The sequence below is a fragment of the Euprymna scolopes genome, chromosome 7 (genome assembly GCF_053919585.1).
Source record: "Euprymna scolopes isolate OS-2025 chromosome 7, ASM5391958v1, whole genome shotgun sequence".
Classification (NCBI taxonomy): Eukaryota; Metazoa; Mollusca; class Cephalopoda; order Sepiida; family Sepiolidae; genus Euprymna; species Euprymna scolopes.
In genome coordinates, this window is record NC_136488.1 from 155798421 (window position 1) to 155820903 (window position 22483).

A 22483-nucleotide genomic window follows, 5' to 3' on the forward strand; every position below is an offset into this window, starting at 1 on the left:
GGAGAGAAAAATCTATTGACCAGATGTATACATAAAAGTACATGCATTAAGGAAGGTTAGTTTATTCAGAGCTGAACATCAAAATAAAAAGTTGACAAAAAATAAAAATAAAATAGTTTAATAAAATTTTTTTAAAAAAATAAAAAAAATCCAATTATCACTGAAATAAATGTATAAGAAAATTTTATTGAACGATATATATATATAAATTTTTTTCACTGCAACATTTTTTAATTTGTCTTTAACTACAAGCAACACTTGCATTAACAGTTATTTATTTATTTATTTATTTTACATATTAATTTACTTTTACATGTCCAGAGGCTTTATGTGAGATTATGTGTTTTATATGCAAAGTGAATTTCTTTGTTTCAGAATTTTTAAGATAAACATTGATAATTGGTATTATTCAAACTACTGGACTCATCTTGGATGTAAATTTTTACATTTCAGCTGACGTAATCTCTGACCTGAAGAAGGTTGGTCTTGTTGAACAAGAATCTTTCTGTCCATTTCACAGTGAGAATAGCATCCAAGATGTGAACATTAGTCAAAAAATACAAATAATTTTATTTATATTCTTCAATGAAAAAAAAAAAAAAAAAAAAAGACATTTAAATTTTAAACAAGGCTATAAATATTATTGCTTACAACTGCCCTGGTATGGGTAGTTTACTAGCACACATATTGCATGCGCACCTATCATGTTCTTATTTTCGGTTAGTGCAAGGAATTTGTTGATAGTTAAAGACAAGATCTTTCATAGTCTGTAAAAAAAAAAAGGTATATATTTTTTGGAAGTAAAATATGTAGCTGAATATAAAATTGAGAGCAATAGGAAAAGATAAAAGAGGAGGAGCTAAACTGGACATTTTAAATAGTCATGTTACAGACACAGCAAAATTTTTATCCCCCTCCCCTCACCTTCAGAGGAAAACAGGACTGAATTTAATTACAAATAATTTTGTTTATGTATAACTTCTCAAACAATTTAGTTTAGAAAGCTTTCCTTATCTCATATTTGTGTAGCCATGTGTTGCAATATTAAAGCGTTTCCAGTCTGTTACTTGTCTGGTGAAATATGCATTGTAAACCACACAAACACAACCTGTATATATGAAAATATACAACAAACACTTCTAGATATTTAAACCCAATCCACAAACACTGTTCATACAAACATAAAATTACATCAGCAATGAATAAGTCTGCCTATATATTAATATTTTAATTTGTTTGAAAAAAAAGAAATGAAAACTGATAATACCTTGTGTGTGGTACTAGCCTTTGGAGGAAGTTTACAGGGAAAATGAAATTCACAAGCGATTCCAAGTCGCATATACATCACAATCATGGGAAAATGATTGCTTAGCATTCCCAACCCAAATGGTCACACATCCTACACTGGCCAAAACCTCATGTCGCTTAACTTCTGTGATCTAATGTATCAACACGATTATTTCAATATCATATTTCCAAAGAAAATGACTTTATTACTTTTGATTTAGAAGTAAATGAAATAATCTTCATGCATAGAAATTGAGGATTGATTCTGACAGAATAGAATAAAAAAGCTGATTAAATTTCATGCAATAAATCAAAGTTAATTTTAAGTTTCTCAAAATATCAACTTCATATTATAACAACTCCATATCATCTCTATGCGATTTTACCAATGTGTATGTAGAGGCGAAACATTTAGATTAAAAATTCAGTAAATTACGATATTTATTAATCCATCAAAAACTCAAACGAAGAATTAAAGAATAATCCTTTAATTTATAAGATGGTTTTTTTTTTGTTTATCGAATAAAAATCAGTAAAAAAAAAGAAAAGAAAACTTATTGGTTAGTATTTATATGTGTTCGTGCGTGTGATAAGACCTATTCAATAAATGTAAAAGATCAAACAATCAATGATTGTAAGGTCTACAAGGAAGAATCTGTAATTTGAATTGTGAAGGAGTTAGAATAAAATCCAAAATGTTAATAAATTCAATTAAAAAAAAAATATCATTAAAACATCCAAAAAAGTTTGTAAGGAATCAATAAATTTCTTGCCATTACAAAATGTTTCCCTATTTATTTTTTATTCATTTCTGATATAATGCATATTTAAAACTAATTTTAGATTTGAAATTATTACGTTTTAACTTTTTCTTTCAATCTGTTATTCTCATTTTTTGCTTGCTATGAAGTGTTTTCTAATGGCAAGAAAACAATTTTGTCGTTTTACACACACAAAAAAAAGAAAGAAAAAAGAAAATAGTGGTTGTTGTATTAAGTTAGATGAAAAAAATAGAGCATTCTGGGAAAGAAAAAAGATGCACTTAGTTACAGTTATAATAGCTTTCTCTTAATGATAGTTTTCAAAAATTAATTAATTAAAAAAAAACAAAAACAAAGAAAACCCACACATGCAAGTTAAAAAATAAATAAAATAAACAACCAAAAAAACATTTTAGAAGTTTAAAATACTCCATTAGGGATTAACATTACATTTTATAAGGTTCATATAACAATCTTGTATATTTCATTAGCTCTCCTGAATCCAAGCCACTTATTTCATAAATCCATTCCTTTTAACTCTCTCCGCTCTTTTTGTTTTACAGGTTATTTAATACCGAATCCAAATATTTTAATGAAAATTTGTTAAGCTTAAGGTCATGATTATATCTATCATATCTATATTACCAAAGTTTCATGCAATATTTCTCTATAGAAAGAGAATTGAAATAAGCTGTCAAATTGATGTGTAAATGTAAGTTCCATCTATTAATTATGTCGAACACTGTGTGGTAGCCTAGTATATGATTGCTTGTAAAGGCATTTTTTTTCTCTTTCCGTATAGATGTAAGGTTTGCTGCATGGGTTCAGACAGAATTAAAGAATGACTCATGACTGGGTTCGAACAGCTATTTTCTTTTGCCTTTTAAACTCATTATTTACAGATAATTTTATAATAGTCAACAAAAATCATCCTCTCATGACGACGACCGGTTCTAGGCATGCGTCAGATGACGTCATGACCTGATTTAGTTTACATAGTTGAAGAACTGACTAAATTTCATGTATGCCGTGTTAGCTCAGTTGGTTAGAGCATTGGCTCATTATCTAAACATTTTGGGTTCGAATCGTGGTGTGAGATGTCTTTTTTTTTTTTTTTTTTCGATTTTTCAAATTTAAATATTGAATCAGTGTTATTTAAGCCATTTTTCATGTAACGTTCGTTTTTCTGGTTTTTTTTTTTACTTCGCTTATTCTTAGGTTTTAATTAACACCCCCCGACTGACCACACACACCCAAAAACATCCGGTTACCCACCAATTTTTTAAATTTTAATATCGAAACAGGCTTATTTAAGCCATTTTTCATGTGTTTTTTTGTTTTTTACGTTCGTTTTTCTATTCTTTTTTTGTTTTTTTGATTTTTACATTTAACATCGTTCATTTGCCTTACGTTAGTTTTTTTTGTTTTTTTCGATGTTTTGATTACCCCCCCCCCCGCTTCGTTTTTATGTTTTCTTTCTTTTTTTTACTTCGCTTATTCTTAGGTTTTCATTAACACTCACACCCCCCTCCAAATACTCACTCGGGCAACGCCGGGTACCCCCCCGCCCTAGTCTATAATAAAAATCTCACCTATCTGTTTAAATGTATGTCTGCCTAAAACTTTCGACAGAGGTGATGGATTTTCACGAGATTGATATCATTTTGAAGCTCGACCCTTCGGATGACAAATATTGAAAAATTGGTTAAAAACATTAACTCCTTCATCCTCAATTGGGAACTTTTCTACAAGGAGGGTTTTTTTTTTTTCGTCGCCATTTTTGCAAGTCATCATATCGGTTGGAATGACTTTACTAATTTTAACGTTCCGAACGAGTCATGTAGTAGGGGCCAGACGTCAGTTTTTCTTTCACTTTCTTTTCCGCTTTCGTGTTATGGGTTTTGAGCCTACCTGCCTACTTCCACTTTTCATTTTTTTTTTTTTTTTTGCTCACACACACCTCCACGCACCCGGGCAATGCCAGCACCCAGGCTAGTTAGAAATAATTATGAAAGATTCAATTTAAAAAATTTTGGTCAGAGGAAAATCAATTGAAAAGGAAGAAATACCTAATCAAGAAAATGACTTTGGTTGTATTTGTTTTATGTCACTTAATTCCTTGTATACGATTCGCTGAATGCAAGTTACAACTTCAATCATAAGTTTACAAGAGGGAGGAAATTGCAGCTTCGTACCTTTACAGTCAGCATTAGTGCATATTCAAACAGAATAAATAGGATCAAAATTTAGTTACGAACAGACGGAGAAAAAAAGAGCGAAAGATCACCCTGCATCATGTTTAATAGAATGAGAAGGAAGATGGCGATAGTTACCAATAAAATATATATATATACACGAGGTTAATATTTTTCGAAGGTGAAACAACCAATGAATTTAATGAGGTTCATACAAGAGTGTTCAATGCCGAAGATATAGTTTTGTTTGTTTTACATGAGCATTTATGATGCTACACATTTATGAGCATGTTTCGACAACTCTTCAAGCGATGCTGCATATGCAAAAGTAGAGTCCCTAATGAAAATTGGAAACAATAGATCTTGATCAAGATGGGAATCGCATGATATTTAAGAATAAAATAAATTTATGGCATTTAAGTCAAAAAAAAAAAAAAAAATGGAAAAGTATATAAAACAAAAATGAATAATAACGAAATTATACACCAATAAAAAAAGTGAAGATATCTTATATGGTGGGGAGGTGGAAAGTGAAGAGAAAATGTGAAAAAAAGCAAAGGTTAAGCTAGATTGTTTTAGTGGCGTGGCTAACAAAAGTAATTCTACATTGTTTTTTTGTATTTATTATTATTATCATCATTATTATCATCATCATCATTATTATCATTATTATCATTATCATTATTATCATTATCATCATTATCATTATTATCATTATATATATTATATATACACAAGATAAAATAAATAGATATATATAAATTTATTTGTCAATTCAATAGGAAAAAAACTCGAGAAGAAGGGTTAGTGAGGGTCAATGTTTGCATAAAGTATTGTTAAATATCGTTACCGATGGCCTGTTGGATAGAGCTACTGACTATGGACTCGACTGTGGTGGTGATCCCAGTCTAGCCACACTCAAGAGCTGTGATACAGCAAAACAGTGTCAGTAGATAACACGTATATAATTCAATGTATGTATGTGCATGTGTTCCCTATATAAAGACAAGTTAGAGAATCTCCATCTACATAAAACCTAAAAATATATTCTTGCGTAAAATTTACTGGGGAAAATAATGGCAGTGTTTCCAAATTTTTAAGTGCACCCTTAAGGGGATTATAACAGCTTAAGATTCTTAAAACTTTAAATATATCCTATTTTGCAGGAATTTATATCATCGATAACATTTTATGGAGAAGACAAATGCAAACAGTCACAAATCTTTGAATTCCCTCCCCTAATTTCAGATACGGCTTCCCAAAGAGGGCTCCGTGAGTGAGGCTGAGGGGGTTCCAGAAGCCCCGTCTTAAAGAGGACCTAATGCTTTATATAGAAAAATCAAATTATCTTTTTTACCAGAAAGAGATACGATATAAAGGTGTGAAGAGTTCTAGGATGGTTCATGGAAAAGTAAATAAAACATTAAAAAATGCTACAATTTTTGATTAATCAAAAACAAAAATATTGTAAAATCAAAAATAGGAAGAAATAATGAACACGTATCAGTTAAAATTTGAAATTAATGTTTTTTTATATTTATTTTAGAACTTATCTTGTTAATGCTCCGTGAAAAACCTTTGAATTGTTCATGGGCTTGATCGTGTCCTGAAGTTTGGCAAACCCTGATCCAAGGGAGCAATGAGAACCTGAATCTCCTTTAAAACTTTAAATATATATTATTCTGACGAGATTTATTATATATTTCTGACGAGATTTATTATATATTTCTGACGAGATTTATTATATATTTCTGACGAGATTTATTATATATTTCTGACGAGATTTATTATATATTTCTGACGAGATTTATTATATATTTCTGACGAGATTTATTATATATTTCTGACAAGATTTATTATATATTTCTGACAAGATTTATTATATATTTCTGACAAGATTTATTATATATTTCTGACAAGATTTATTAAATATGTAGAAAACAGAATTCTTTCTGAATTTGTACCTTCTAATATACAGAATATCTACACCTTAAGATCTAGACACTTTCTGCACACCTTAAGATCTAGAAACTTTCTGCACACCTTAAGATCTAGACACTTTCTGCACACCTTAAGATCTAGAAACTTTCCATATAATAAAAAGTTTTTGTATCGCATGTATTTTAAGGCTCCCAACGATGAGTAAACATGCTAATGTATACAGAAAAGATTTTATGATTAAATTGTTAATAATAGAGCAATAATTTGAAAGAGGAAAAAAAAAAAAAATCAAGTGTCAAAACATGCAATTGATGTCAAAACACGGATCACAAATGATCTGATTGGAAGGTTAAAAGTGAGGGCTTTCACCAGTCCACGCCAAAAATGAAGTCAATCGGTGTCAAAACAAAAGGAGGAGCCAAAGTTGTAATTTAGTCAGGTGAGAAGTGGAAATAGGGAGTTCATGCAATCACTCATTATCTCACCTGGCGAAGTTAATAAAGTATGTTGTGCTGGGAACAACAGCGTTCGACAGCTAAGATTTTTATCACCTAGCAAAAAACAAAGGAATTATTACTAATAAGTTTTTGTAACAAAAATAATAATAAAAAAAATAATAATAATTTTTTTTTTTTTTTTTTTTTTTAGAAATGATTGTGAGTGGGTGGCTATAGAATGTATGTGTGTGTAGATATAAAAACTGAAATAAAAAAAATCAAGAAATAAAAAGGAAAAGAAAAAGAGAAATAGAAAAATAAAAAAATAAAAAAAAAAGAAATAAAAGAGAAAACTGCGATTTATTTACTTTTAACCTTGATAAATAGTGACATTAATAAACTATTTGAACTTTTAAGAGATGCAAACATAAATGTGTTAGAAAAAGCAACCACTTTACATTCATTATCCTTGAATATCCTTTTGAGCCTTGATAAGTGGTGACTCCCCCTCACCCCCAAAAAGCAAACCGTAATCTCCAGAAATGAATTATTTAAAAAACGTTTCATTATTTTTAAATGATCTCAAATAACTTCCTTGAAATAAATCTTTACATTATAGATAGAAAATGGCAAAATTGTAAAAAAAAAACAAAACAAAAAAAAAACTTTTGAGAATATTTTCTCATGATCACCATTCAACTTGATCTAACCTTCATATGGAAAATTACATTCCACATCTGAACTGTTGCAAAAATGTACAAAGCAGAATATATATATATATTTATATCAGCCATTGTTGAAAATATTAAAATTTTTTAGTGATCAATTAATTTTTTTAGTAATTAATCAATTTTAATATAATAAATAAAGGTCTTTTTTAAAAACATTTTATGACAGAAAATGATGTTTCATTTTTTTTTTTTAATAGACAAGTGTTAATAATTTGTATTATTTGAACATTCAAGATGAGAACCGAAGTCGAAATAATCCAAAGAAAATAATAAGATTCAATTTTATTAGGAGCTTTAGCCTTTTTTTTTGTGTGCAGAATTGCCAAAGAAAAATATGCAGCTAATAATTTTAATACTTTACAATTGGTGTCTTGTTTATTTCATCAGATTGAGAATTTTATTGAACAGTATAAGTGTTTGAAGACCAGTTTAAAACCAACATTAAAGCGTGGAAATCTCTAAAGTTGTTTGGTTGTTTTATGGCATATCAACTCTTTGTGGGTTATTTAATGCCAAATCCAGTAATTAAAATTTTTTTCTATGTTTCCAATTCTTTATATGTTCAAATATTTATTCATGGTTTTTGGGTTGATTATTTTGTAGAAAAAATTGTTTTTGCAGAACGTGATTGAGTTTTGCAAAAGAAAAAAGAAATAAAAACAATAACATTAATGTTTGGTGCATTTTTGGCCAGGAAACCAATATTTTCAAACAGCCTCAACTAGCAGCATCTCTGGGCCAGAGTGGACCTGGGAGCGATAGTATCTAAAGGGCAACTCTACATTCCCATAACCCCCAAATGAGACTCCACCACTAAGGTCATACCCAAGACCATCATCTAAAGTGATATACAAGATGCGTAAATGTTAACTACTCATTGACTATAAGACAGAGGAACTTGAAATTCTGTGAGAATATAACCGAATGTACATTAGTGTAATGAGGTCACATTTTTCATTTTTTTCTAATCTCAGATTTGAATGTTGGTTTGTTGTTGGCTTAACAGCATGTCAACCGTTGTTGGGTTATTTCATGCCAAAACGATGTGTTTTGTGTACTATTGTTTAGTGGATTAACTTGATCTGCAAACATTTTCTAAATAGTTTTAGAGAGACCCTGACAGGTACTGCCACTTTGGATAAGAATGCAATTGAGGGTACCGACAACTAAAAAATGATTTCATGCTTATCAGTTTATATTACTTGGATTCCGTGACAACTAATTTCATCGATTCATATGCGACGTAATTATGTCCCTTTATTATAATTTTTTTTTCCTATTTTTCTTTTTTTTCTTTTACTCTATATTTTATTCTTTTTTCATAATTTTATACTTGTTTTATTCCTTATTTTTTATTGTTCCATTTTTTAAATTTTTTCTTTTATTATATTTTTTGCTCCCTTATTATTTTATAATTTATACTTTGTTTAATACTACTTTGTAATTCAAATACTCTTTCTAATAGAGATACGAACCTAACATTAGTTCTCTATTGGAAAAAAAAAAATCTCAAGTTATACCCCCCTAACTCCATGTATCCATTATTTCGCTCTTAGTGTAGCTATTGCTAGACATTGCATTTCTAATATGTTACCTAGCATCTCTTCAGTGAGAAGCCTTAGGCTTCGAAAAATATAAATTGTTTACTTATCCTACACCCCTAATTGATGAAATCTCCATATTGAATGAACGATTAAATCTATATGCATTAATGTATATTTTTATTTTTTTATTTTTTTTATCTTCTATATAAGCTCCAAATCAATTTGTTGAGCTTTGCATTATCTGTACAAGTCTCCTATTTAAGAATTTCTTTTAATTCCCCTATATATATATATATATATATATATATATATATATATATATATGCACCTACATTTGTGATTTTATAAAGTAGGAACAATAAAGATTTGATCATAGTTGAGGGTAAACCAAAAGCTCTTTTCATTCATATCAAGATATAAGGGAGAGCATCACTCCTTTCCCTAGATTAATCCACTTATGATTTATCCTTACTGTATAATGCCGAGCTAAAAAAGAAAAAAAAAAAAAAAAAAAAAAAAAAAAGAAAAGAAAAAAGTCCTATTTTCAGTTTCCATCATTACAACAGATTTGTATGAAGTGATGAGGATGATCTATAATACTTTCCAGTTCTGTACTGTCTGGATTTGTGTACGTTCATGTTTCTTAGGGCATGGATCCAAGAAATCTATTTAAACATGAAAAATCATAAAATGGTGGAGAAATAGAAATATCAAAGTTGATGAGAAAAAAATTTGAAGTATACAAAAAAAATTAAAAAAATTTTTTTTTTTTTTAAATTTATGTCTGAAATGAGAAAAATGAAAAAAAAAAAAATGACAATATTCGTTTCATTTTCAGTGAAGTGTATAACAAAGCCTCAGAGACTTGGGTGCATATAAAAACAATGAAATTAAAAAAAAAAAAAAAAAAAAAAAGATAAGACTCACATATACATGAATGATAAAGACAAACGATAAAGACAATAAAAACCAATTCCACAACGAAATGAACATGACCAATGATTTGTTGCAATTTAAATGATGAAAAATAAAAATTAAGCAGATGTCAACATTTAAAAAAGATAAATGTTAGTAACACAGAGTACATTGCTTAAAATAAATAAAAAATAAAAAAAATGAATAAAAAGGTTAAAAATGCAACAGCCAAAAGCAGTCAGGACCACAATAATCATGCATTTGACAGCAGACAAAAACATGGAAGGCATACACTTTATGTTTGTATGACAAAACGTTGAGATGACAAGACAAAAAATAAATTTTTTTTTTTTTTTTTTTTTTTTTAAATATGGATGATAGAAAAAATGATATCACATACAAAGACTGATAAGATAATGACTAATGATAATGTTTGGGAGATGATAAACTGTCATATAACCGAGGTGATCTATCAAAGTAAATGATATGCGAGAGAATGAAACCAGAAAAATATTACAATGCAACTTGATTGCTAAAGTTCCCCTTCCAGTATTAAAAAAAAAAAAAAAAAAAAAAAAGTTTTTTTTGGGGGGGGGGAAGAGGAATAATGAGGGGGTACTGAAAAAAGGGATATATATATATATATATATATATATATATATATATATATATGGTTGAAATCAAGTTCCACTTGTCTTTGTAAACTTTCTAATTGTTCTGCTTCCTAATGAATGCCCTGGAAAAGCCCATTCTGATTAATCTTTACCAGTTTAAAAATAAGCAAACAAACTTGGCTGTTTTATTTTCAGAATATTTTGGGAACTGGTAAAATATTAATCAGAAGGGACTTTTCCAGGGCATTTATCATGAAGCAGAGCAATCAGCTGACAAAGAATGTAAACAAAAACATGCAAAATTTGATTTTAATTACACACACACACATACAGAGAAAAAGAAAGAGGCAATGGAATGAAAATGGAAATAGAAAAACTAAAAAATTAGTTATTTCATTATAACATGTTTGATCCCTCAACTATATGTAGGAAATCATTTGTCCTGTAACTCGAAATCATGAATACACCTTCACAAAACCTGATTAATAAAAAAAAAAAAAAAAAAAAAAAAATTCTAGTCTAAGCAAGAAAATTGCCTTCAAATGAAACTAAATTGCTTCAATTTTTTACAGTATCAAGTTTTATTTGTGGGAAATTAACAGCCATATTTATTTAAAAAAAAAAAAAAAAAAAAAAAAAAAAAAAATGAGGATAAAGTTCTGTTGTTTCCTTTTAAATAAAGATTCTAGTTGCTTTCAAAAGCCTAGTATGAAGCAGGAAATCCCAAGGTTTTTAAATTCATAGAAAGGCATGAAAATCAAGTTTTACAGCGACATTATTTTGGGTTTAAATTAATACATACGTATTTGTCAACTTGCTTACATAATATTATCATTCATAAAATTTTCTTATAAAGACAAAATTGGCTGAAGCATTCTATTTTAATGTAATACAGTGCATTTAGGTGACGTGTAAACAATCCCTTGTGATACCCATTTCTTTTATGCTTATATTAAATGCAATTACTTTCTTCCCATTTCTAAAAACGATTGCAAACTGTTTTGAAAATAAAAATTAACCCCAAAAATTAATGAAGCAGTTTTGTTAGTAAGAGCCATAATAAAATTAAATAAAAAAATAAAAAATAAAGTGATTGTGCCCATCAGTTTGATGTGTACGTCTAAAGCAATTTCTGTGGATAATTTTAGAAAAAAAAAAAAATTTCTTACATGCAAAAATTAGTTTAGTGTGAAAACCTAGTTTATTTTAGTAAAAATATTTTGATTTTAGCTTAGCTGCGTTTACATCATTCAAATAATTAACAGAATCTTTCCATTCCTTTCTCTCATATATATAAGAAATTTTATCGGCAAGAACGATTTAAAAGAAAAAAACTCAAATTTACCACCAGATTATTCTCCTTTTCTATTTATTTACCTTAAAAGCCTGAATACTAGCATTCTCTGGCAGGGGTGCATAATAAAAGAGATGAATTCAGAAAGAATGCGTGGGGAGGGGGGGACCTGTTAAGAATTTGATCTGGATATTCATCATATCTGCTGTTGGATTTTTATTTTTTTCCTTGAAAGTTGACAAGCAATTGAAGTAGCAAAAAGGAATAAATATTCCTAGTTACTTGCTTCCCGACAAGGGCAGAGTTAGACACAAGGTCGGTTTTTAATGTGAGGAAAATCCAGCTCCCCATAAAGGAACACTCTGGAGAGGAACAAAAATTAAAATTGTCTCAGCTATGAAGGATTTCTCCTCCACTGACCGAGGACAGAAAAAGTGAAATGTAGCATCAGAACAGATACTACACTGATTTTTGGCCCGAAGGCCAAGGCAGAATAAATATTTCCATTTGTAAAAAAATCTATTCATTTTCGATATTCAAAAGTATGAAGTAAATTTGTATAAAACTTACGCTTTTGATCAACTAGATTTGTTTTTGCCATTTGCTTTCTTATTTTCTTCTAGAATCTGGAACTTATAGAAGGAATCACATGAAGGTTGCTAACATCCATAAATGCAGGTGGTAATATAGAATAGATGGGATTCGAACTTGTTACATCCAGGTAACAGTTCATGTAATTTATTTCACCATCACCTCTCACCACAAAAGAAAACGAGAAAAGGGCCAAATAAATGCTAATATGTCAGAACAAATTTAAAAAAAAAAATGAAGAGAAAAGTTGTATCTTGCAAAACAAAATGGTAAGAAAAAAAGTAACAAAATGCATAACAAAATTCTTAAATTGTAATCTATCCCAGAAGTCACATTAAACCCAATGTAATATCAAGAAATATATAAAGTTTGAACAAAAATCAGACAAAATATAGAATAAATAGAAAAAGTAAAATAATTAGACATCTTATTTAAATTGTAACTACTACTTGGCTAATTTATTTTATAGGTAAACTCCAGAGAATTCAAGAAGAAAAAAAATCATGTGAAAGTACAGTATTTTCCTACAATATTAAACCAAATTCAAAAATTGTATCCGATGTAAGTGCAGTGAATTTCAATTTTGCATAAAAAATAAAAATTTGTTTAGAATTATAAGCAATACATAATTCATTAAGATTTCATACATAAAAAAAAATATATATTAAGATTTCATACATAAAAAAAATATATATATTAAGATTTCATACATAAAAAAATATATATATTAAGATTAATATACTATATTTTATACCAGTTCTTGTTTTTATAAAATCAGTTCTTGGAGAAACGAAATGAAGAAAAATGGATTCAAAACAGATGAGCGAAAATATTCCATTCAAAGCTTTTGTTAAAGAACTGAATTCTTTTGTAGCATGCTACCAAAATCATCTGATTTTCTTAAAACTGAAAATTTTGAAACTAGTTTTAATCCAAATGGGGTTTTATTCGTCTACTAAACTTTGATACACAAATTCAGTATTCTTAGTTGTCCTTTAGTTATATAATAAGCACCTAAACTAATGGTACGAATGGCACCAAATTTGGCATGAAACAGTTATGTCCTACTTGTTATAATAATATTAAAAATTTTTGAATTTGTCACTAATTCTTTAATCTCAAAATAAATTCTGAAATAGTTTTTATTTGTATCTTATTTGTCATTTTTATTTTAATTGATGGGGGTTGTTCTAGACAATGCATTACTTTAATTGATTCAAACAAAGCTTCAATTTCCAAAATCTAAATTTTGAAGTAAAAAGTTCCCTATAGCACAAAAAATTTAATCTTCTAGATTTCAAATGATAAGCCTACATTATCACACAGGAAGACAAGTTTGAATAATTTAAAGAATGGATACTTCCAAATATTTGATATTTATAACTCTCATAATATATATATATATATATATATATATATATATATATATATACCTACACACACACACACACTAGCTGTATATACCTGGTGTTGTCGAGTTGAAGTATTGTCAGATAAAGGGTTTGGTCAGATGCAGAATAGGTACTTGTTTAGTTTAATCAAGACAAAAAACGAAAAAAATTGTATGTACTCATTATGAAATGAAATTCGCTTAATTTGATCAAGCTTTCTTTTTTTTTTTTTTTTTTTTTTTTTTTTTGAGGAGAATCAAATTTTAGTGAGATTGATCACATCCCGGCCATCTTGCTTATTTTGCGAATAAGGAGGGGGTGCCTTTAATAAAAAAAGAAAAAAGAAAAAAAAAGTGATTAACAAACGACAAAATGAAAAAGGGATAAAAAAAACTAAAAAATTTTTCTGTCCAGGTTTCAAAATCTTGTCAAATTTTGACAAGCTTTAAGCGGTGATGGATTTATCTCCCTTGCCCCTCCCACCCACCTCCTCATCCGGGGAAATAGACAAGATGGCCAGGATACAAGCGATCTAATTAAAATGTGATTTTCCATAGGAAAAAACAAAAAACAAAAACTAGTTGATCAAATTAAGTGGATTTTTTATGAGAACTTAATTCCATAACAAGTACATACAATTTTTTTTTTTTTTCTTCTTCATATTTTCATTTTTTTAGTGTCTTGATTGAACTAAACAAATACTGTAGAATATCCAACTTTTAATCCTGTTACTAGGAAAATGGAACACATAAAACATCGATTTTGATCTCTGAAAATCAAACAGTTCAAGGGAAATAACTCTTAGCTTAATGTAGATTTCCTTTGAATAAATAGTATATGTAGATATGATGGAATAAAAGAGTATGAAAATTAATTTGTGACAAACAGGAATATGACTTTAATATTATAGATATCATATAAAAAGAAATACTTTGCTGGTAAATAAAAATATTTGACTAAAGCTGAAAACCATGTAAAAAAAAAAAAAAAAAAAAAAAAAAAAAAAAAAAAAACTGGAATAGTGAAAAAAGATGAACAAAAACAAATAATTGAAGACAATATTTCTTGTTAAATATCAAACAAGAAAAGTTTATTCTATTTTTTTCAATATCAGTAGATAAGAGATTTCTTGTTAACTAGCTGGACGCCCGGCGTTGCCCGTTCATATGATACGCTTAAGCATGATTTTAATTTATGCAGATTGCGTATATATTATAGAATCAATCTTCTATTGAATATGATGTATTATGAGGAATAATTTGCATGGTGGACTAATTCGCAAAAAAAAAAAAAAATAAAAAAAAAAAATAAAATAAAAATAAATACATAAAATAAAATAAAAAATAAATAAATATGATAATCTAGTTCATTAAATTCCGTTTGTGTTTGTTTACAATATCATGTCAGCTGATATCTGGCCTTGATGATGAATGCTCTAGAAACTCACTTCTGATAAATGTTTAGTTTTAAAATATGCAAACAAAGAAATGATTTGCAGCAATTTTAAATGGTACCCTTTTCTTTTATTGTAAATTGAATTCATTAATAAGAAAAGATTAAAATAAATTGGTAAGGTACACCCAGCTTGAACATGGGATCATTCAATCTATGGTCGAATGCATTACCATCAAGCTATCTCTTTGGATGTCAATTGTTTTTTTGTTTTTTTTTTCGGAGAAGAAATTACTTGAGATTTTATTATCTCTCTTATTGGTGTAACCTAAAATATTCCCCTGTAAAAATTCCTTTTCATCTATAAGAAAGACTATTTTTAGGATCGGATTTTTTGGAGTTTCGATACTTATCGGATGAAATTCTGTAAAAACATATCTAAGAACACTGCCAGACATATAAATTACCTTTGTATGAAATTTGCAAAAGATAGGCCCAGCCGTTTCGGAACCTATAAGGGAAGAACTAACACAAAATGATTTTTATATAATAGTTGAGATATTAATAAAATCCAAGATGATGGAACATTTTTTTGATATTTTAGTAGAAAATCTGTCTTTTACATGGATTGTTCCCTTGAAATATCAAGGTTCCATAACGCTGGATTTTATTAATAGTGACATGTGTATATAGTATGTGAAAGATTTATTGAAAAACAATTTTGAAGATGAATACCACAAATATTGTCTTCAATTATTTTTTGTTTATCATTCGGCATGTTAGTTTACTGTATTGCTGTCAACCTTAGTAAATACCTATATACTTAAAATTACAGAAACTTTAACGCTGAAGTTTCATAACTTAGCACAACATTTAAACATTGGGCAAGTTTTTTTAAATTTATTTTTAATGGGTAAAACTTGTCGAGAGCGTTCGGGTTTATAAAATGGAATGCAAATTTAAATTTCGTTCCATTTTAATATTTTTTTTAATTGCGCGATCTAAGTTTTTGTGTATGCTGACATGGTTGGGGGTGTTTATTCCGAAAGCCGTTCATAACAATTTTTTGGACCGAATGTAAAAAAAAAAAAAAAAAAAAAAAAAAAAAAAAAAAAAAAAAAAAAAATCCAAATTTTTTTTTTTTTACCAAATTGACTTTTTTTTTTTAAATATTAATTATTTCGTTTTTATTAAAATTTTATTTTTATAAAAATCATTTTTTTTTTTTAATATATAAAAAATATGAGTGCTTAATTTTATTCTTTCGAGTGTATTAAAATGAAACAAAATCTAAATTTCCATTCCATTTTAAAAACAACCCCCAAACCGTGCTCTCAACAAGTTTTACCTTTCAATGTATTTTTTCCTCTGTAAAACTGACCAACAAAAATGGTTTAGTTTAAACTTTTGATATTTTTATACTAATCATCTCCCAAACAATCGTCACAAAAATATTTCACATGCATATAGAAGATGTAGTGAGAGACAAACTTGACGAACTTTAAAACACATTATTGGCATTTAATCAAGATTCATAAACCTAAAATATTAAGAATTATTTATTTTAATTGGATTAAAAAAAGCAATCTTCTATCTATAAATATAAAAGCGAAAATGTTTGTGTATGTGTGCGTGCGCATTTTTGTGTATGTCCAAGAAAGGATTTTTTTCCGCTTGATTTTTGCTCTGGTTGCTTTTTATATCACGTCTAAATTACAATATGTACAAGTTATGAACTGGCGTCGCATGTGTATTTAATTTGCCCGACTTACAAAACTTAAATATTCAACAGTTTTCGATCGCCACACGTCGATTCGACTTTTTCGCATAAAGAAAGAAGCGAACAGACTCGTGATAAATAAAACACTGTCATGCACTCAAAGTTGATGTCATTAAGTCATCAAAAAAGCGCACCTGCCGTTAAACGTCATTTTTTTTCCACACTTTATTTATTATTTTCCAACTGCGCTTCAAGGCTTCGTTTTTTTTATTTAAAAAAAAAAAAAACAAACACCTGGCCAACGATTTTTGTTTTCATTTACCCAAAAACACACACACCTTCAAACACCTGGGCAACGCCGGGTATCCCTTGCTAGTCTATAATATAAATCTCACCTATATGTATGTCTGCCTAAAACTTTCGACAGAGGCGATGGATTTTCATGTATCGTTCTGAAGCTCGACCCTTCGGACGACAAATATCGTAAAATTGGATAAAAACATTAATTCCTCCATCCTCAACTGGTCACTTTTCTACAAGGAGGGGGAGGGGGTTGCTATTTTCAAAAGCCATCTCTTTTCGATTAACTAGCCTTAATTTAAACCATCCACTTCCGGTTTGATGATAGACACAACAGCAAAGATGTCACGTTTTTTTGTTTCACATTCTTTTCCTCCTTCGCAGTACAGGTTCAAGCCTGCCTGCCTTCCTACTACCACTTTTTTTTTTTTTTCTGCTCAACACATACCTCCAAACATCTAGGCTAGTACTAAGTTTTAAATTAATTGATTAAAATTTAAACATTGCATTTGAGTTATAAGTTAAAGAAAAATGAATTTCTTCATAAAAATGGTTTTCCAAGTAAAACATCGACAAATTATTCAAGTGAATAATTTAAAAAAAAAAAAAAAAAGTCTTAAAAATATAAGGATCTAGTCTCCTAAAGATTGTACATTCAAATATTGTGCAGGTTTTTCTTTTTGAAGTGATCTTATTCAGTAGGTGAACAATGGTATCCCACATCCAAATAAATTCAAGGTTTAAAGTTTAAAATAAATTCATTCACAAATTTTTTTTTTTTTTTTTTTTTTTTTTTTTTTTAATATTCCACAATTTTGACTGTTGACAGAAAAGTTAAATATGGCATTCAAGAAAAGTTAAATATATTGCATTAAAAAAAAAAAACCCTATTTACATGTACAGGGTGGAACGAGAAAATTGTTGCCCTAGAAAAGACAACAGGATTCCATTTCCGTTTGATGAAAACTAGTTTTTTTTTTTGTTGCAGACCATCCACTAGTTGGCCAGTTCTGTACAAATCCCAAGAGTAATAGAAGCATTCTATCATGTCTGAAAGTGACACAATGTTCAACAAACAAGATCGGAGATGCGCTGCTGTACACCTCCTGCTCTCTACCAATCCAAATTATGGCAACAGAACCATTGCCAGCGGACTCAAAATGCAACTTGATGGTTCAACGCTTGAGAGTACATTGGAGCGAAGTTTCCAGCCACATTTATGGTCTTTGCTGTGGTTTCAAGTGAGATCCACATCATGCCACCTCACATCTTCAAAGTCAACTTGAAAGTCAACAGCAAAGTGTACCTGGATGTGCTGAAGAGTGTGATGATCTCCTGGTGCAATCAGGTGGTTGCTGGCAGACCCTGGGTGTGGCAGCAGGACTGGCCCACAAGTCCAAAGAGATCCAAGCTTGGTTTCAGAAGGAGGGCTACGACTTTGTACCCATCTCACTGGTCTCCCGCCTCCTGATCTGAATATGCTGGACTACTATGTTTGGTCATATATCACCAAGATGACCTTCCATACAAGACACCAAAGCCAGCCTGATTGCTGCCATCTGCTGGAGCTTGTGAAAAAGGCATGCTCCCAGTTCCAGACCCGTATCGAGGTGACGATTGGGGCTGAAGGCGGCTACATAGAATAGATGTCAGTTCTATTAAATAATCAAGTTATCTGAATTGATTTTTTTCAATAAGTTTTAAAATAAAGCTGTAGTGTTGTTTTCTTTAGGGCAAAAAATTTATCGTTCCACTGTGTAGACAAATAAAATGAACCACATCAGATTATATTTTTTAAATGGACTTAAAACATTGAAACAATATAATCAAAGTATAATTGTCGATCCATATTTATAGCCATTTCACTACTGATCAGTTGCAAAGGAGTATTTTTTTCCAAGGGAGACAATTATGTAAAATCTTGTAGTTGCTACTGTTATTCAGTATAGATTATTAAAACTGAAAATTCAATTACGTTTTGTTTGGAAATTTTCAGGCCAATTACGTTTTGTTTGGAAATTTTCAGGCCAATTACGTTTTGTTTGGAAATTTTCAGGCCAATTACGTTTTGTTTGGAAATTTTCAGGCCAATTACGTTTTGTTTGGAAATTTTCAGGCCAATTACGTTTTGTTTGGAAATTTTCAGGCCAATTACGTTTTGTTTGGAAATTTTCAGGCCAATTACGTTTTGTTTGGAAATTTTTAGGCCAATTACGTTTTGTTTGGAAATTTTTAGGCCAATTACGTTTTGTTTGGAAATTTTTTTTAGGCCAGTTAACTTCATAAAGTAAACACTCACCCCTATTTTTCTTTTTCAAATTTTTTAGAAGGAAGTAAATGAAACCATTTGTGCTAAAGTGACATTTTCTATGGTGTCTATAAATAGGGTCTAATATTTTTACGATCTATATCAGAATGAGAAGGGAGAAAAATTCAAAATATGGGTTCATGTGATAGCCATTTCTATAACAGGTCATACAATTGTGCATTTTTTTTTTTACGAGAAACAATATGAATTTAAGAAGATAATCGAAAAAATAGTTAAAAACGTTGAGAAAATTCCTCCAAGATGAATTTGATGATTTTATGTATTTTGCATAAGAAATGAGAGTGACAATGAGTTTGATAGATAAATTTGACAATTATTAAATTCTTATAAATGAAGAGAAAGGTCACTTTGAATAAACAAAGGCAAATATATTTCAATGTGGATTTTTTTTTTTATTAAATTAATTTTATTTTTAATTTACAGAATCCGTACTTAATCACAACCGTGGCCAGAATCTTTTCAGAATGACATTTTTTTGAAGCAATAGCTAAGAGTTAGCAGCTAATAAGATCACTGACTATAAATCTTGCCTCTAGTCAAAGACTTCAAATGTCAGATGTCTGGGCTTGTTAGAGGGATGGCCATAGTTTTGATTTAAAACTAAGCTAACCTTGAAATTTATAGGGAAGTAAGATATTACAGATTCCTGTAAATTAGTACTTAATTCTAGGTTAAATGAAAGCATGGACTAATTATATGTGTTATATATAATTAGTATATAAATTCATGAAGAAACAATTAATAAAAGCGGATTTTATGTAACCCCCAAAATACAGCCAATCACATTCTTTCCCCCATTCTGATTATGAAGAAAAAAAAAAAATAGTGTCCTGTTTTGTAGTATCCCAGCCAGGTGCCAATTAGGTCTGTAGTATATAAAAATATAACAAAACAAATGGGTAGATACCTGTGCTGAGGTCCTTCGTGGAATGCTCTAAATGATCTGGGAAGAAGTTACAACAAGGGGAAAACAAATTAAAAGCAAACAAAAGTTTTAGAGAAATGAATTCAAGCATTAAAAATTAAAAATAGAAAAGATACAAAAGTCTAGATCCTCTCAGGGAAAAGATTCTTTCAGAAAGCAAAGAAATATTTCTTACAAAATATTTCTTACAGAAGTTGAATGAACCATTTTTGTTTGAAAAGAAAAGAAAAAAGAATTCCTTCGGTGAATTACTTCATGTATTTCAATTTGTAAAAACAAAGAATTGTACGATTAAAACAAATTAATGTTGATTTAATGCAGAACTTTCTACAGTTAAAAAAAAAAAAAAAATGTACAAATTGAATAAGTAAGTTTTAGTTTTTAAATTTGAAAAAAAGTTAAATTTCTTGCTGGGATGCAGTTTATTAGCACACTCTTAGGCAATATAGGCTTTCGTAGGTTGATTAGTCAAGACGGCCAACCAATGCTAACGTGACGTGGTAATTTAAAATTGCAAAATGCAAATATAGAAATGAAATGCATTTTAATAGTTTGACGCAAAAAAACTTTTGTTTTTCAGTCAATTTTTTATCAAAATTTTTGCCGTTTAACGAGAATTTGAATAAAAGAAAGCAAAACATCAAACAAAACAGAAGTTGTGACTACGTTTTTATTAAATGGGTTCACCACAAGATTAGTTCATTTGTATAATTTAAATTAAAATTTGAGAAATAGTCTATTTTAAATTTTTAGCTTTTTTCTTTTTTAAAGAATAACATTTATATAAAAAAGTAGTTCCAACTTCCTTTTCTTCAACTTCAAAAATAAGACATAATAAAATTATATAAAATGAAATAAACAAAAGTGTAGTAATTATTTCAAAATAACTATTTTAAGACATAAAAAAGTCACTATTATTTATATTAGTTTTAATATTCTTGTGTCAAAATGTATTTCATAATAAAAACATGTAGTCACAACTTTTTCATTTGTTTTCTTTTATTCAAATTTTTGTTAAATGCAAAAGATTTTTGTAAAAAGTTGTCAGAAAAAGAGAAGGCAAAATTTTTTTTTTTTTTTTTGCATCAAAAACTATTAAAACACATTTCGTTACTATGTCTGCATTTTAAATTATGCGACATCAGCATCAGTCAGCCATGTTGACTAATCAATCTACGAAAGCCTATAAAGCCCACTCTTATATTAGATACAGAGGCAGAAAGACAACCCGTAACATATCCCATTCTGTAGCAGTTAAAATGTTGCAAAAATAACCAAGCTCAAAACAGCCTGAATTTTTTTTTTATTATAACTGAGGACATTCTTTATAAGTTAAATAATTTTGAAAAATTATAAAGTTTTTCAAAAGAAAATTTGATATCTATAACGAAGTGCTAGTCCATAATCACTCCCTCCCAAAAGCAAAAAAAAAAAAAAAAAAAAAAAAAAAATGATGTGACTTTGTACAAAAAAAAAAAAAAAAAAAAAAAAAAAAAATCACAAATTGATCAAGTACTTTTATTTTAAAAAAGTAAAATTTTATAACTAAACAATGATCTCAATGGTATTTTGCAAGACAAGGAGATAATTCCAAACAGTTTAAATTTCCATAAGATTTTAGAAAGCCAGTCTTAACATGTGGAGACTGAATTTCTATTAAGTGCTTAAAAATGATTTTCCTCACAAAATTAAAACTTACTTAATTTACATAATTTTGGTGTACAATTCCTTCACAGGCAGGTACATCATACAGATTTTTATTTTTTTTTATTAGATGGGGAAGTTATGGACTAGCACACATAGTACTTTTAGTTAATTCATAATTTGTTTTTAAATTTATTCCAAAATTTATATTAAAAAACATCTCAATATAAAGGAAATATTTATTTGTATAGACAAAATGGATAAAAGATATTTTACCTCCAAAACATTCATTAAAAAAAAAAAAAAAAAGCAATACTTTCATAAAAGTAAATAAACGGATATTCTCATTATATTGAAATGAAACAATAATTCGGCCAACAATGTCTACTTCCTGTCTATCACTTAATGATGAAGAATAAGTGACAGCCAGGACAAATTATTTCTTAAGTTTCTGGAATTTATTATACAGAAT

At 28.8% G+C, this 22483-nt stretch overlaps 1 protein-coding gene across 8 annotated transcripts in view; it reads right to left on the bottom strand.

Moving 5' to 3' along the window:
- Positions 1-22483, bottom strand: part of LOC145280086 (multifunctional protein CAD-like) — a 181194-nt gene that overhangs the window by 21324 nt on the left and 137387 nt on the right. For 2 of the 8 annotated variants that reach the window (XM_080131792.1, XM_080131796.1), the window contains 2 exons: positions 20350-20385; positions 6670-6735 (listed from right to left, as the gene is read on the bottom strand). The exons of 2 other annotated variants lie outside the window; for them this stretch is intronic. In XM_080131792.1, the coding sequence (XP_079987918.1) occupies positions 6670-6735; positions 20350-20385 (102 nt within the window). The remainder of the gene's footprint in view (positions 1-6669; positions 6736-20349; positions 20386-22483) is intronic. 4 more of the 8 variants (XM_080131798.1, XM_080131793.1, XM_080131799.1 and 1 more) reach the window with 2 other exon arrangements.